Source organism: Protopterus annectens, chromosome 6.part1 (genome assembly GCF_019279795.1).
Source record: "Protopterus annectens isolate FY-2018-M chromosome 6.part1, PAN1.0, whole genome shotgun sequence".
Classification (NCBI taxonomy): Eukaryota; Metazoa; Chordata; order Ceratodontiformes; family Protopteridae; genus Protopterus; species Protopterus annectens.
The window spans coordinates 389,510,002-389,525,396 of NC_056738.1; the positions used below are offsets into that span (position 1 = coordinate 389,510,002).

The window sequence follows — 15,395 nt, forward strand, 5'->3', positions numbered from 1 at the left end:
TACAGTCCATCATTTCCGAAGGCTATTCCATTCCCTTCGTTCGCATTCCAAACCAATCAAAGAAATCCCTTCCAGATGTTCCACCCGCTCAAAGGGATCTTGCAGCTTTGGAAATTTCAAAGCTGCTTGCAAAAAGAGCAATTCAACCAGTTCCAGCAGACCAGCAAGGATCAGGAATCTACTCCAGGTTCTTTTTAGTTCCAAAGAAAACAGGGGACTGGAGACCAATTTTGGATCTCAGTATCTTGAACAAGTCTGTCAAGAAAACAAGATTTCGGATGGTCACGCTACAGTCCATCCTTCCCCTTTTGGGAAAGGAAATCTGGATGTGCTCTATAGATCTTCAGGACGCGTACTATCATATAAAAATGAACAGACGCTCCAGAAGATTCCTCCGCTTCAGGCTGGGAACCAGTCATTTTCAATTCAGAGCCCTGCCCTTTGGACTCACCACTGCCCCCCGGGTGTTTACCAAATGCATGGCAGTGGTAGCTTCTCACCTGAGACGCCAAGGATTCCAGGTGTTTCCATATTTGGACGACTGGCTCCTCACAGCTCCCACCAAGCATCTTCTTCTAATGGCCAGAGACTACACCTTTCGCATTTGTCAAAAGTTAGGCATCTCAATAAATTGCGAAAAGTCTGTTTTGTCGCCTTGTCGTGCTATTACCTTCATAGGCGCAAATCTAGACACAGTCAACATGTCTGCGAGACTAACAGATCAGAGAATAACAGACATACGCAAACTGGTCTCGCTTCTCTTCAGCAGCAACAGAGTCAAAGCCAGGTTAGTTCTGAAAGTATTGGGGATTATGGCGGCTGCCATACCTCTGCTTCCATTAGCCAGATTCCACATGAGAATCCTTCAATGGATGCTCTTCACACAATGGTCATACCAGCAACTTCCGATGTCCCACACCATTATGATTACGCAAACATGCAAGAATCATCTTCTGTGGTGGATGTCTTCCCCTCAGCTCTTCTTGGGAAGACCCTTTGTTCCGTCCTCCGGTTGCTACTCTGACAACGGATGCCTCCCTGATCGGGTGGGGGGGCATTATCAGGGCAGAACTGTCCAGGGCATATGGCGACCAGACTAATGCCACTTGCATATAAATGTTCTAGAGATGAGAGCAGTGCTTTTAGCGTTGCAAGCCCTTCAAGACTCTCTTCCCTTGGGAACGATAGCAATCCAGACGGACAATATGTCTGTAGTGTGGTATATCAACAAACAAGGCGGAACCAGGTCCTATCCCCTATGTCGAGAAGCACTCAGACTGTGGCAATGGGCGATTTCTTCTCAGCGTTTTCTGATAGCAACGCACATCCCCGGGAAGTCCAATCAAATCGCGGACAAGTGGAGCAGAGCTATCCTCATGCCTCACGAGTGGTCTCTGAAAGATTCTATTGCGAGAAAAATTTTTCTCAAGTGGGGTCAGCCTTGCTGCGACCTTTTTGCTACTCCCCAAAACAGCAAGTGCAGACATTATTTCACCCTATTTCCGTTGCCAGGCCAGCCCAGCCCAGCAGAGACGCTCTAGTCCAAGTTTGGCCCCGGGGACTTCTGTATGCATTTCCTCCCTTCCCACTAATCTCACAAGTGATACAGAAAGCTATCGCTCAGAAGGCCTCATTGATCCTCATTGCTCCTTATTGGCCTCGACAAGTTTGGTTCCCCTTTCTACATCAATTTCTGTTGGAGCAACCTTGGCATCTGGACCTAGTTCCAGATCTTTTGGTCCATCAGTCGGGTCAGTTACATCGCTCCCTCCCCTCTCTGAACCTCACTGCTTGGTTCCTCCAGTTCCTACCCTAGCCAGGCTTCCTCAAATATCTCACACTGTTCGAGATATTTTAATAGCTTCACATAAATCTTCCACTCGAAAAATTTATCTTAGTAAGTGGAAACGTTTTGCCTATTGGGCTCAAGGAAGGGACTTAGATCCTTTCACTGCTCCCATCCATATAGTTCTTGATTTTCTGGCTGAACTCTTTCATGCAGGTTCATCTCCTTCTACTCTCAAAGTTCAATTGGCAGCTATATCTAACTTTCATGTGGGCATTTCAGAGTCTGCCATCATGTCCCACAAGCTTTGCAAAGCCTTTTTGAAGGGAGTTTTTCTACTCAGACCTCCTATAAGAAATCCTCCTCCTCCTTGGGACCTTAATTTAGTTCTCAGTTCTTTGATTCTCCCCCCTTTCGAACCTGCAGCTTCCTGTTCATTAAAATTGCTATCATGGAAGACTCTCTTTCTGGTAGCTATTACTTCAGCTAGAAGAGTTTCAGAACTTCATGCACTCAGCTGTCGACCTCCTTATCTGTTGTTCCATAAAGACAGGGTATCCTTACGAACCAACCCGTCCTTTTTACCTAAAGTAGCCTCTGCGTCTAACCTAAATCAAAGCATTGACCTCCTGTGTTTTTTCCAGAATATTCTAATAGGTCTGAACAAAATTGCATTGGCTAGATGTTCATCGTCAGTTAAGGTACTATTTGGATAGGACCAAACAATTCAGAAAATCTGACCAGCTGTTTGTCTCTTATGCAGAAGGCAGAAAGGGACTTTCTGTTTCCAAGGTATCACTATCTAGATGGCTAACATCTCTGATTTCCATTGTTTATGAAATTAGACACCAAAAGCTGCCTAACAAACCTAAGGCCCATTCCACCAGAGCTTTGGCTACTTCTATAGCCTTCCAAGACAGACTGCCTATTGACACCATTTGTGCAGCGGCTACTTGGGCTACTCCTCACACTTTCATTTCACATTATAAGTTGGATTTAGCTTCTAGGCATAGAGCTAACTTTGGTACCACTGTTCTCAAGAGTCTGTTTCGTTAGGCCACCCGGGACAAGATGCTAGGGACGCGGTCCCATCCAGCAAGAATGAAGGCGAGATAGACAACTTAACATATAGAAGTTATGTTCTTACCATAACGTTCCATGTTAGTTGTCTTCTTCTCGCCTTCTTTCTTGCGTCCCACCCTCCTTCCCCCTGGCCTGGACAGACCTAGAGGAGTTTAATTGTGACCTCTCTTTCTACCACCTCTTTGCTATAGGTATATGCTCTGCTGTGCATATTTTCCTGGATCAGGCTTTAGGTCACCTTTCCTCTTCCCCTTTGTTTATAGAGGTGGACTCTCTTTTTCCAGTTTTTTCTGGTAATATTATTAGCTGGGCCTAGCTCACAAACGAGATCTGAGGTAATTCACGCCTAGCATTGTGGGATATAAGGGGAGCCTCGAGCCGGTGGAACCAACTCTCGAGCTTTTAGAGTGGCCGAGTCGGAGCCGAGGTCGGCTCCGAACCCATCCAGCAAGAAAGAAAGGGAGAAGAAGACAACTAACATGGAACATTATGGTAAGAACATAACTTCTATTTTTATTGACATGAATAATGACACCAAATGATCAACATTGTGCATGTCGGCACATTACTAAGCATGTGCTGAGCATCAGTCTCAGTGCATGCAAAAAAACTTAAAACAAAATTAAAAGGAAAACGTTGTTTTGCAAGGGGCTAGGGCAAACTGATTATATATTCTGTCTCCAACATTGCAGAGTTCTTGAGGAAATGGCATATTCCCCAATCCAAAGAATCATACAAGCAGTTGTGTCATCTAAACAGATGTCAACAAAAGTGCTTTTTGATAAAGTAGCGCCATCTATCTCTGTGTGTGTGTGTGTGTGTGTGTGTGTGTGTGTGTGTGTGTATATATATATATATATATATGTATGTATATATATCTATATATATATATATATATATATATATATATATATCTATATATATATATATATATATATATATATATATATATATATATATATATATATATATATATATATATACACTGCATGATGTAGTTTTTGACCCCATGAAAAAGAACTCCAAGGACCTCATTTAGGAATAGAACCCACAGCCTTCTGATTTTCTCTGCATTCAAGTTGCATTTGCTACATTTTGAATCATGCTAACACTGCACTGAGAGACTGAGACTGCAGGTTGTTTACTTAGCTTATATATTGCCATTTGAAGTTAGTAGTGACACTACTGTTAATGAGGTAGCAGTATGCACGAAAGCAGTTTGCTTGGAGGCTGCTGATTGTAGCGTGAAGTTCTCATTAATCTGTTGACACAGTTGAGTTTATCAGATTTTGGTTTGAAGGGATATGTAATAAAACTGTTGATGTGGAATATAGAGGGGCAGACCCCAGTGCTCTAAGAAACAGAGTATGGACACAGGAAGATATTTGTGTGGCTGTGGAACTGAATTATTATTATGCCTCCTCAGGTCCCACTTGGAGACCAACCGCACATTTGTGATGTCATGTATGCTTGTCTTGTACTTGTGTTCCATACCTGTTAATATCTGGGAGGTTTGAAAATGTCATCTGGCTCTCTATAAACATTCTATACTCCCAATTTAATTTTACTTTTTAATTGATTATTAATATCAAACTCCAAATAAACAACAAAGTGTTTTATCTTACATTCTGTAAGCAAATATTTGAAATGTTTCATTCTGATTTTAAGATAATATTTTTAATGTTTTACCTCGGTGAATGCGTACTTTAATATTTGTGTATCATGCTTTAATTTGGTATGTCATTTGTTTTACATAGATGTTTGCATCTATTTTATTTATAATGTACTGTAGCCGTTTCCCCCCTCTAAACTTTTGATGAACATTTGCTGGTTTGAATTCAGTTTGTGAAGTGGTTTATAAAAAAACACTGCAATAAAATCCGAGCTGCGACTGCACTTTACAAGGAGGATCAGGAAAGTGGGCAGAGCATTAAAAAAAAAAAAAAAAAGTATGCTTCTGTAGTTTGAATACCTCAGGGGGGTTTGGCCATCCAGGCTTTTGCCCTTTGATAGAACATAAAAAAGATGTGGTTGTTCTGGGGTTCAACAGAGATACTGTAGTCTGAACACCGTAGAAAAACAGTCAGCGGTACAGTAGCAAACAATAGAACGAACAAACAGACTCTGCAAATGCCGTAAAATATTTAATAGCAAAAAACAAAGCTTTTGGATAAAAAACAGTCCTCCTTCCATGCTAAAACATCAGTGTTATTCTGAGGTTCCCTAGAATGTGTGATTGAGGGAAAAGGACCAGAAATTAGTTAAAAAAGTATAGATCATTTAGTAGAGAATAGCCTTTATTGTTTAATTTTCATAGCATTTATAGATCTGGAGATGATGACATTGTTGTGCTGTTATGATTTTATAATACGTGGAGCACACTAATTATGCTGCACAACTGGAAAAAAGTAACTTTGTTACAGACTGGTTCAAATTCAAATGTAAGTGTTATGTTTTTGTCAGAGCCTTGTTATAATTGCGAATAAAGCTGCCACACAGACAGGAACCTCCACACAACTGCATCAGAGAAGCCTTCTGACAGCTTTGAAAGCTGTCACACATTTCACTTTGCCACTTGGGTTATACATCAGGCAAGCAAAACTCCCCATGAACTTCAAAGAATCTTGTTCATGTTACTGATCATAAGCAGTTAATGTGTTTAATTAATGGCTTTGTTTGCACCTTTTGAGCTTCACTGTGCTCAAATTTTGAGGTGAATATCTTGAAAATACATTAACAATTGGTTATGCTCATTAACCTAATCATAATCCTGTTCATTTTGTTTTCAGAGGATTATGATGTACTATTAACAAAAAAAAAACAAGGATTATATTTCTGTATTGTAGCTGAAGAGTAAAGGCGCTGGAAGCATTTGTGATAGAGTTCAGTCTCTAGCCTGATCCATTATTTCATCCACTCACCAGTTGCTTATTTGGTGTCATGTTAGGTATATGATAAAAATTTACTCTGACAAGCTAGTTAAATGTAAGTAATAGGTTTCTTTTAAAGTAGCATGCCTTAAATGAGCTTTTATTACCAAACCAGAATATCTGCAATTCCTGGTGATTTTCTGACATTATTCTATTTGTATCAGAAATTCCTAATCTCCTCCGACATCTGGTTCTTTAGTATTGCCCATTTATTCCCACCTAGTTCTGGAATCAACCACCTACTTCTCTTGTCTATCATTACAAGATGAAGATATTTTTATTACTATTATACTTCACCTGTTCTCCCTGCACACTAGTCTCTGTGTAATTAACATTGACTGCTTGCAATGTATCTGTTTGTATACACTCATTTTTTATGTTTTTGTCAGAATATTAAGAACTGTCAACACTAGTACTATGATAGATTACAGGGCTCCAGGTCATGCTTTCTTGTACAGTGAAGGTTAGCCGATCATTAACTTATGAATGCTTGCCTCACTTGGTCTTTCAGCACCTAAACTGCAAAACATATCAGAAATAGAAACTGTTTAGTATGTTTTTTTTTTTCTTTAGAATTTTTAAAATGAATATTTCAGCAGCCAACCTCTCTCTGTTCTCCTGGAGTTTTGGAATGGTATCAAGCATGTTGGATGGTGTGGCAGGGTGGAATAGGATGATGTAACCTGCTTTTGTCATGGTAGAAAGCAAAAGCACTTAGTTCAACATCTGTATTCTGTGGTGTAGGTCAGGAGTTGCACAGACTTTTTCTGCTAGCTTACAGTAGTAAAGGGAAGGAGCAGACTTTTAGTGTATGATGCAAATGCTGCTTTACTGGTGTTATGCACATCTCTGCTTAGGGTTAGTGATGGTCACCCCCATGTAATGGCTCCTGGCTTCCCACTACCCTGCTTTACATACTCGTCATTCTCTTGCTTCTTAACAGTGTGAATTTCAGCAGCTCTGTATCCTGAGTAGTCAGAGCCACCTACTGAAAGGTTATTCCTGGAATAGCTACTGATTAAATGTAGGGGAATCTGGTGAGTGATGCAAAGTTGTGCAGTAAGCCTGAAGACACACTGAGAATAGGCTCTAACAGAGGAAAAACCTAGTATTTCAGTGTTAACCAATAAACAAAACCAAATAAGCACTGTGAAGCATTAAACCTGCAAAGTGGAGGTGCAACCACTCTGGTTACCCATTTTGATATTTTTTTTAATCCTGCCCCCTGCTTTGGCCATCAGCCCTATATGATCAGCTGACCCACTTGCTGTTCATGGGGTGAGAGCCATTTACTAAGACTGTCATTCAGGTGCCCATCAGGAGCTTTTTCTATTAAGCTTTAACTGTACTTATCGGTGGCCCACATCAGCATAAAAATCTACTCTTTACCCTATTTTCCTTCCCTGCATGTGAGTGCTCCCACCTCTGGGGTGCTGGAAACTGCAGAAGGCAAAAGGGGCATGTGTGATCTAAAAAGTCAGGATTTTATTTAGCTGTTTTTTGCCATATCTGACCCATATGTGACACAAGATGAATGAAGTGTAAATAGGAGTGTCTGCAAAGAACTTTCATAAAAAATTATAAGTTAAACCAGTGTTGTACCTGAAAGGTATCTGATCCAGTAGCCATATACTCAAAGGTAAGATAAAAAAGGAGGTGCTGTGTTATAACACACTTACTGTTACCACACAGAAAACAACCATCACAGAAGAGTTATGGGGAAGCTCTTAAACACTTCAGACTGTCACACTTCAGTCAGATTAAAAAAAAAAGTCCAAATGAAGTATTTAACAGCTTCCTATTGCTTTTGTCATGACTGCTGATTGCTATAATGCTCTAGTGTGTGACAGTAGTAAGAGCTACTTCATAAAAGCTTTAGAACATCTTCAGTGTCAGAATGGTGGTTGACAAACATGCCTTTTCCTTAAATTCAGAGCATAACCATGGTGATCCATACATTGCAAGTCATTTCTCAAACACATCTTGAAGATGTAGATTTTGACACAGGTTTACTTAAGGCTTCTGCCATGGACCCACCTGTTCTACAACTGGCCCTGCTAGCAGGTATGTGCAGAAGGTATGAGGTGGGGGCTGCGAATAGTGAGATTTTTTAAAAAATTCTCCTCACCATCAAACCTCAAAGGCGTGCACAGAAGGGTCACTATAACTTGTTTGGAATTAGTAAAAGTGTGGCCGTTATGTCTCATCTTCCTGACAATTAAACTTCAGAGGTATGCACAGAAGCTCTCTATAGCTTGTATGAATCTGTGACAGTGTGGTCATTATTTCATTAACTTCCCTCAATCATACCTCAGATGTATTCACTACAACTTGTTTATGGGCTTTGTACCATCTAGGAGCAATAAGCTGAAAGACATGATTGCCAGATTTTTTTTTTTCCTTTTCTCACAATCGGATATCAGAAGTGCATACAGGTGGCTAATTTTGAGGAGTAAGGGTAATGTGGCATATTGTGAATGTTGGATCAAGTTTAACATTTTACTGTATTTTGGTTGTCATGGATACCCAGAAGGTGGCTGTCTTTTGGGGTTGAAGAGGCAAGCTGCATGATTTGTGATAGCAGCAACTACTAAAGTTTGACTTTGCCCATTTATCATTGTTTCATCACAATCTATCATCAGTGGGTTCACAGAAGGTGACTATTCTTTTGACAGGAGGCAGACACCTGACCTCACCTCAGACTTAGTGCCCACTAAATGGCATACAGCAAGGGTTATCCCACTCCACAAAGGGGGAACCACCACGGACCCCGGGATCTACCACCCCATTAGCCTAATGAGCCTGGTCTGCAAGGCCATGGAACGTATCATCATGGAACTTATAAACAAAGACTTTGGTAATCTCCAAACTCTAGACCCCACCCAGTTCGGGTTTGTAAAAGGTAGATCATGTCTCCCAAAACTGATTGATGTCTTTGAAGCAGTCACCAAAGCCGTAGATGTGGGTAAGGTGGTTCACACAGCCTATCTAGATCTCGCCAAGGCTTTTGAGACAATCCCTCACTGTGGAATTATAGATAAACTCACTAAACTAGGTATAAATCCTTATGTCACAAAATGGGTTGCCAGCTGGCTCATTGACGGAACCCACACTGTGAAAGTAGCAGACTCCAAATCCGATTTCGGACCAGTGACAAGTGGAGTACCACAGGGTTCAGTCCTGGGTCCTCTCCTGTTTGGTATCTACTTTTCTGAAATACAGGCTAACACAGAAGGTCTTTTGCTAATGAAGTTTGCAGATGACTGCAAACTAAGAACCATAATTGAAACTCCTAATGATGTGGACATCCTACAAAAGGGCCTCACTGAGACAGATGCCCGGTGTCAAAGCCAATGGCCTTAAGCTCATTGCCAAAATGTGCATTGTCATCCCCTTTGGTAAAAACTCTGTACCCATGAACTACCACATAGGTGGTAGTCTACTTAACACCAAAAGTGTGATGAGACCTTGAGGCACAGGTGGGCAGTAGTCTCTCCTTTGATAATCACATTGCCACAGTAGTCAGGAAATCCTTCTACATAACACACCTCATCACAAAAGGTTTCTCATCCAGGAAAAATAGAGGTCATTGTTCCCCTCTACTCAAAAGAGGCCATTGTTCCCCTCTACTCGTCACTCATTAGACCCATTATAGAGTACAACGCCTCTTTTGGTGTGTACCTCACAAGACATCTACAACAACTGGAAAGGCCACAGAAATACCTCACTAAGAGGATTACTGGCCTCAAACAGATGCCCTACGCAGACAGTCTAAAAAAAATTCCAGCTTTACTCCGTTGCATATCCCCTACTCAGAGGCAATCTCTGCCTAACATACAAAGCTATGTCAAACTCAGAGCTGTTGGACATGCTCCACTTAAAGAAATCCCAATCCCTTTGAGCTACATGCTTTAGGGACCTAAACCTTGTCACCACAATAAACAGAACATGCTGGAGGGATAGATTCCTGTCCCAGAGACTTCCCATACTCTGGAACAAACTACCTATCTATATCAAACAAAGCTCCTCATTAGCACTCTTCAAGAAAATCTTGATTGGATGGGAAATAGGAAAATTCACCCCGGGGATCAGCTCTGTGGCTCTGCTCGACAGGGGCACAGGAAAAGAATTTTCTTGGGTGGCAAAAGTCAGGGTACCTTTTTGGCTGGGCTTTTATAGGCCTTAGGGCCAATCGCCTAGTACCTACCTATGACACTATTCAAAGATATGATTTATGAACCTTTGCAAGCATTTATCCTGCCAGTTTATTGGGAACTATCTTTTTGCCAACTTTGATCATTAAGTCTTGGGCACAGCTTATTTCTTCCTTGAATGGAAAAATAAAATGGAATTTGTTTACTTGTTCATGATTTTTGTTCAGGCCTTAATTGTAGCAAAAGGCTGGGCAGTGTACCTCACAGCTTCTAAAACTCCATGGCTTCTGGGGCCTTAGCAGTCTCCAGACTTTTACCTTAATTCTATTATTTTCTTCGCAGTATTTACAGTGTAGTCTTCACCATTTAGAGATTGCTGAAAGGATGCAGGAAAAAAATGACTAGTAAAAATGAATTCCTTTCTTTAGTCACAATTTTTCTTCAGGCAACATCTGACTGAAAAGGTATGAAAAAAAAGCTCTAAAATGCAACTCAGAGCATCCAGAACCCAATGGTTTCTGGATTGTGTGACCTCTGGCTTAATTAGATTTCCTCTTCATTTGTTATGGTGCACTCGTGACCAGTTAAGATGCATTGAAAGAATGCAGGAAAAATGAACAAAGTATGAAAAAACAAGGGAAAAGAAACGTGTCTGAATAGAGTGGCAAGGTCAGGATGGAGGCTAGTAGGGGACTCTAGGGGTATGCATGGAGGACAGTGGACGGTGGGGTCCCATGAAGTCCTTTTCCTAGGGTTTGATTTAATCTAAGGCTAGAGTCAACATTTTCAGTACTAACGGGGACTACCCCATTTAAGTACATCACACAGCCTATTGAAAAAGTTTATTACACTCCATAAAACATTTTCTAACTCTGTGACATCTTAAGAAAACAAAAATGCAAGATGTTTAGTTTTGTCAGATTTCTGGTATACAGCAATTATTTTGATTGTATCTTTCTTTACTGCATATTGTATACCTGGTTACTTAATAAACATCCCCTTGCAGATGGTCCTCAAGAGGTTTAACTTGAGTTTATCCACTGGCTGTGTCCCTGATGAATGGCAGAATGCAGTTGGTGATGACCCCCCCATAAGAGTGGCCTTACAACTGACCTTGGCAATTACTGTCCTTTCAGCCTTACAAGCCTTATCTGCAAAACCATGAAGCGTTTTGTAACTAGTAAACTGTGATATCAAGACCCTTGTTAGACTTGAACCCCAACAGTTGGCTTTTTGAAGGGTAGATGCCTGCCTGTTTAATTTGAAACAACTTCAAAAGGGGGGGGGGGTACAGATAGTGCTCATGCAGTACATGTGGTGCCTTTTGATCAGGCAAAGGTCTTCAACACCATTCCCTATGCTGGCATCATACAAAGTCTAATTGCTTTGACAACTGACTCATATACGGTAAGATAAATAGCAAACTGCCTGAAAGATGGAACCCACACAGTGCGAGTTACAGGTGCCTCATCAAAATGTATGAAAATGACCAGTGATGTCCCTTGGGCTCAGTACTAGGGCATCCCTTTTTTTTGGTATTTACTTCTCAGATCTCCAAGTGAACAGCTAAGACTTCTGGCTAACAAAGTTTGCAGACAGCTGCAAACTGGAGGTTTAAGTGGCCCTGTGAAACCCAAACTCTCCTGAATGAACTCTCCCTAATAAACTCTTGGTGTACTAAAAATGGTCTCAAACTACTAAATGGTAAAAAGTGCAGTGTCATCAACCCCTCCTCTCTGTGTTATACTGTATGGACAACACACCTATGCAAAATTAAAATGTTAAGTATCTAGGTATTTGGGCTAATAGTATCCTCTCTTTTGACTATCACTTGACCGTGGTTGTTAGGAAATCCTTTTATTTAGTTCATCTAATTGCCAAATGAATGTAATCATGTTTTAAGGAGGTAATGTATCCCTTTTAATCAGCACTGATCGGGACACTTGTGAAATATAGGGTCACCTTAGAGGTGCATTTCATTAGTCATATCTAACAGTTAGCAAGACACCAAAGGTTCCTAAGCAAAAGCATCACAGGCCTGAGCTACCAATGTAGACTGGAAGCTCTGTCCCTTTATTCAGTGCCATACAGACTTTGGATAACAGATCTCTTTCTTATTTAACTGCACATTAGAGACCCAGTTGACCTTCCATTTCTCTGCAAATCCAAAATCTCTAGCAATATTAGAACCAGGAACCTAAATCTTCAACATATAAATACATCACAGTGTAAGGCAGTGCCTCTCAAACCTTTAGAATAAACTTCCCCTGTTGTTCAGTTAAGCAGTACAATTCACTATCTTACCCATCAAGTCATCTAGTTTGTTTAAATTATTCACAAATTTACTCTGGGTCTGACTAGTATGGCCTTCCTGGAGAAAGGAGGTGCTACTTGAGGGAGGGTACTGGCAAGGCATGAATAGTCATAAAACTCATTGGCCTTGAATATCTATGAATCTAAATGTTTTCAATGGCTTACTCCATAGTTTGTCAGGAAACCTCTGCCTGCCCCAATAATAATCCTGAATAGCATTAAGTAGATCTAAGAGAATGAATGAATGAAGAAATACAGCAGCATGATTACTACCAGGAAGTCAGTCTAGCTCCAGTGAAAAGTACCTCTTTGGAAAATTATACCTAAAACAGGCTGTTAGACAGAAGAGCCAAAGCCTATCCTGGTACTCATTGCGTGAAAAGCAGTAAACATGCAAGTCTGCATGAACTTATGGAAATCAAACTTTACTTGTGGAACATACCCCCTGAACTGTGCAAAGTATGTACAATGTTTGCTCATGAACTTAATGTCTTACTGTAGCTGTATAAATAGTTTTTAGTGCTCTTGATCCCAGGTTGTGGCTGAAAGAAGTTAATAGATCAGCCCATTTGCCTGGTAAAAATAAATAAATAAAATAAATTTTGCAGAACATCCTTGATTTTGATACAGTTTTGCCCTGTCCCTTGTGAAATGTTTAATTTTCTGGTAAATCACTTAGGATCATACCTCTCAACTCTCCAGCATTTCACAAAATACTCCGATTATTGCCTTATATTTTTGGTCCGTTCCTCATAATATTTGTTTTTTTCTGGAAAACCATTGAAGAGTGTGCACACTAAATAATAAGACATTGAAGTCTAAGACGTATTCTTCAGAGGGTCTATATCATATGAGCGAATCACACAATTTGCAAACACTCATAATATCGAACGTACCGAACCTCAAAGTGCTTTTTCTGAGATTGCGGTACAGTAAAGAATGAGTTATTTGCCCTTTCCTCACTGTAGTGCGATCTCGGAGTTAGAATATATATATATTTAGTGGGGGGTGTGAGGTGTACAGCCCCCCACAATAGGAAGTTCCAGGTCCGGTATGTTCGATGATATAAACGTTTGCAATTTGTGCGATTTTGCTCATATGATATAGACCCTTGTTCAGAAAATGCATGTTAATGCAAAACCTGCTATTCAAGCAGCTTTCTAAGTTTATAAGAGCATTATTTAAAATCTCCCCATGATTTTGGTCCTTTATCCTCCCATTAGTTTTGTCTTTGCCCAGAATTCTTGAGCAGAAATTCAGAGGTATGTTGAGCATTAGTCACTAATGCCAGACGTTAAAGTTTCATACTTCTGTTGTGTAGAAAATGCATGATACTGTAGAACCTGCTTTATTAAATTTGTAAATTAAAAATTGTCCCTGGTTTTGAGTCTTCATTTCCCGTGTTATTTTTGGCTTTCTCTAACATTCCTGAAGAAAAGTTGTTTGATATGCCTAAAAAAAAAAACAAAAAAAAAAAACACTTGAATAGGCATTTCCATGGTACTTGTAAGCTCAGGCAGCTGGAAGAAGATAATGTACTACTCTAATCACGTTTTTTTTGGATGCCTGAGCTTGTAGTTGCCTCAGAAATGCTGGTGTGAATGTTTTCATGTAATTGCTATGCCAGCAACAGTTTCAGGGCACATTGGGGAGCTGTTGAAAGTTGGGTTAGGGTGGGCTCTTACCCCCTTGACCTATGGTTCTGGTGCCTATGTCATACCCACACACTAATAAAGGCTGCTGTCACTGCAACAGACACTAGACCACCAGTCCTCTTCAGGGTAGGTGAACTGGCATTTTGCTGCTCATTGCCACTGTTGGTCATGTGGATCTTCCAGTACTCGGGCTGATAACTGAAACCAGGTTGTGTGTAATACTCAGGGTTTTATCACTCCCTGTCACAGAGCAGGCTTGCCCCCATTTTGTCTGAAGTCTGCTTAATGTTGTGGTATTTCTCGTATGGTTCCTTTGTTCCTTAGGATAATTCAGAAGCATGGCCTCTGTCATGCAAATAACGGTCAAAACGAATTAAACAAAGAAGTCATTGTAGCGCAGTAGAGACACTACGAAAAATTCTTGCAAAATAATTAGAAGAGTTTTCTACAGTTTTATAATCTGATTCATGTTATCTAGTGTAATTATGTTTTCATATTGAGCATTTATAAGTTTTGAGTAATTCTTAGAGTTAAGTATGCAATTTCACAGAATTTTCTTCACAATCCGTTTTTTTCTTGCTGTTTTTCTTTAGCAAAAGGTGAAGTAACTGTTTCTCAGTTAACTGAAGAGCAAAAAGCTGTAAAGACAGAGCTGGAAGCACAGAAGAAGAAATCTACTAAGAACTCAAACAGCTATGCTGATCTTCTGAAGAACTATAACAGACTCAAAGATACCAACAGAATATTACAGCAAAGGGTAACTGACCTAAGTCAGAATAAAGTGAGTAATCTGACGGACAAAGAAAAGCAGCTATTACATTCTCCTGACATCGTTTTATCTGATAAGACCGATAAACAACTAAAAGGTATTGACAGGGAGAATATGCAGAGTCCAAATCTCGAGGCATCCTCAGAAGATGAACATCAAGAAAGGCAGCAAAACTGGATGGATGATCGAGAGGATGGGCAAAAATTGAGTTACCCAACAATTCGTGCAGGTGACCAACATTAATTGCTTCATTAAGTTCTTAATATCTGCATGAATTAGAAGCTTAAAAAATTAAACACAATAAATAGGATTTTGTAGCAGAGAAAAAGAATTGTCCCACAAACTTTAGATCCCCGTTATGCAGTCTGAACAAACCTGGTTCCTCCTGCATCCATTAGAAACTATCTGAAATCTGGCTGATACTATTTAAGGCCATTTCACGGGTTCCCAGTTGCTTGTCAGAAAGAATTGGAAATGCTCGTTCCTTCTGTCCCCACGGTGTGCCACGTGTTTTTGCGCATTTGTTTTTAAGGGTGGATTTAGGGTAAATATTTTGTTAGTATTGTTTTAGCTGATTAAAATACTTAACATTTATGCCAACTGAGAGCATTGAATAAGCTCACCGTATTCAAAACTGATTCCATTTAGTTAACTTCTGTGTTCTGTTTATAATCTTTTATAGCCAAGTTATAATTTTACCTTCTG

At 40.2% G+C, this 15,395-nt stretch overlaps 1 protein-coding gene across 1 annotated transcript in view; it reads left to right on the plus strand.

Annotated features, from left to right (window-relative positions):
* LOC122805297 (centromere protein F-like) overlaps nt 1-15,395 on the plus strand; it is a 670,336-nt gene that overhangs the window by 396,084 nt on the left and 258,857 nt on the right. The window contains exon 8 of the mRNA XM_044075385.1: nt 14,515-14,919. Coding sequence (XP_043931320.1) covers nt 14,515-14,919 — 405 coding nt within the window. The remainder of the gene's footprint in view (nt 1-14,514; nt 14,920-15,395) is intronic.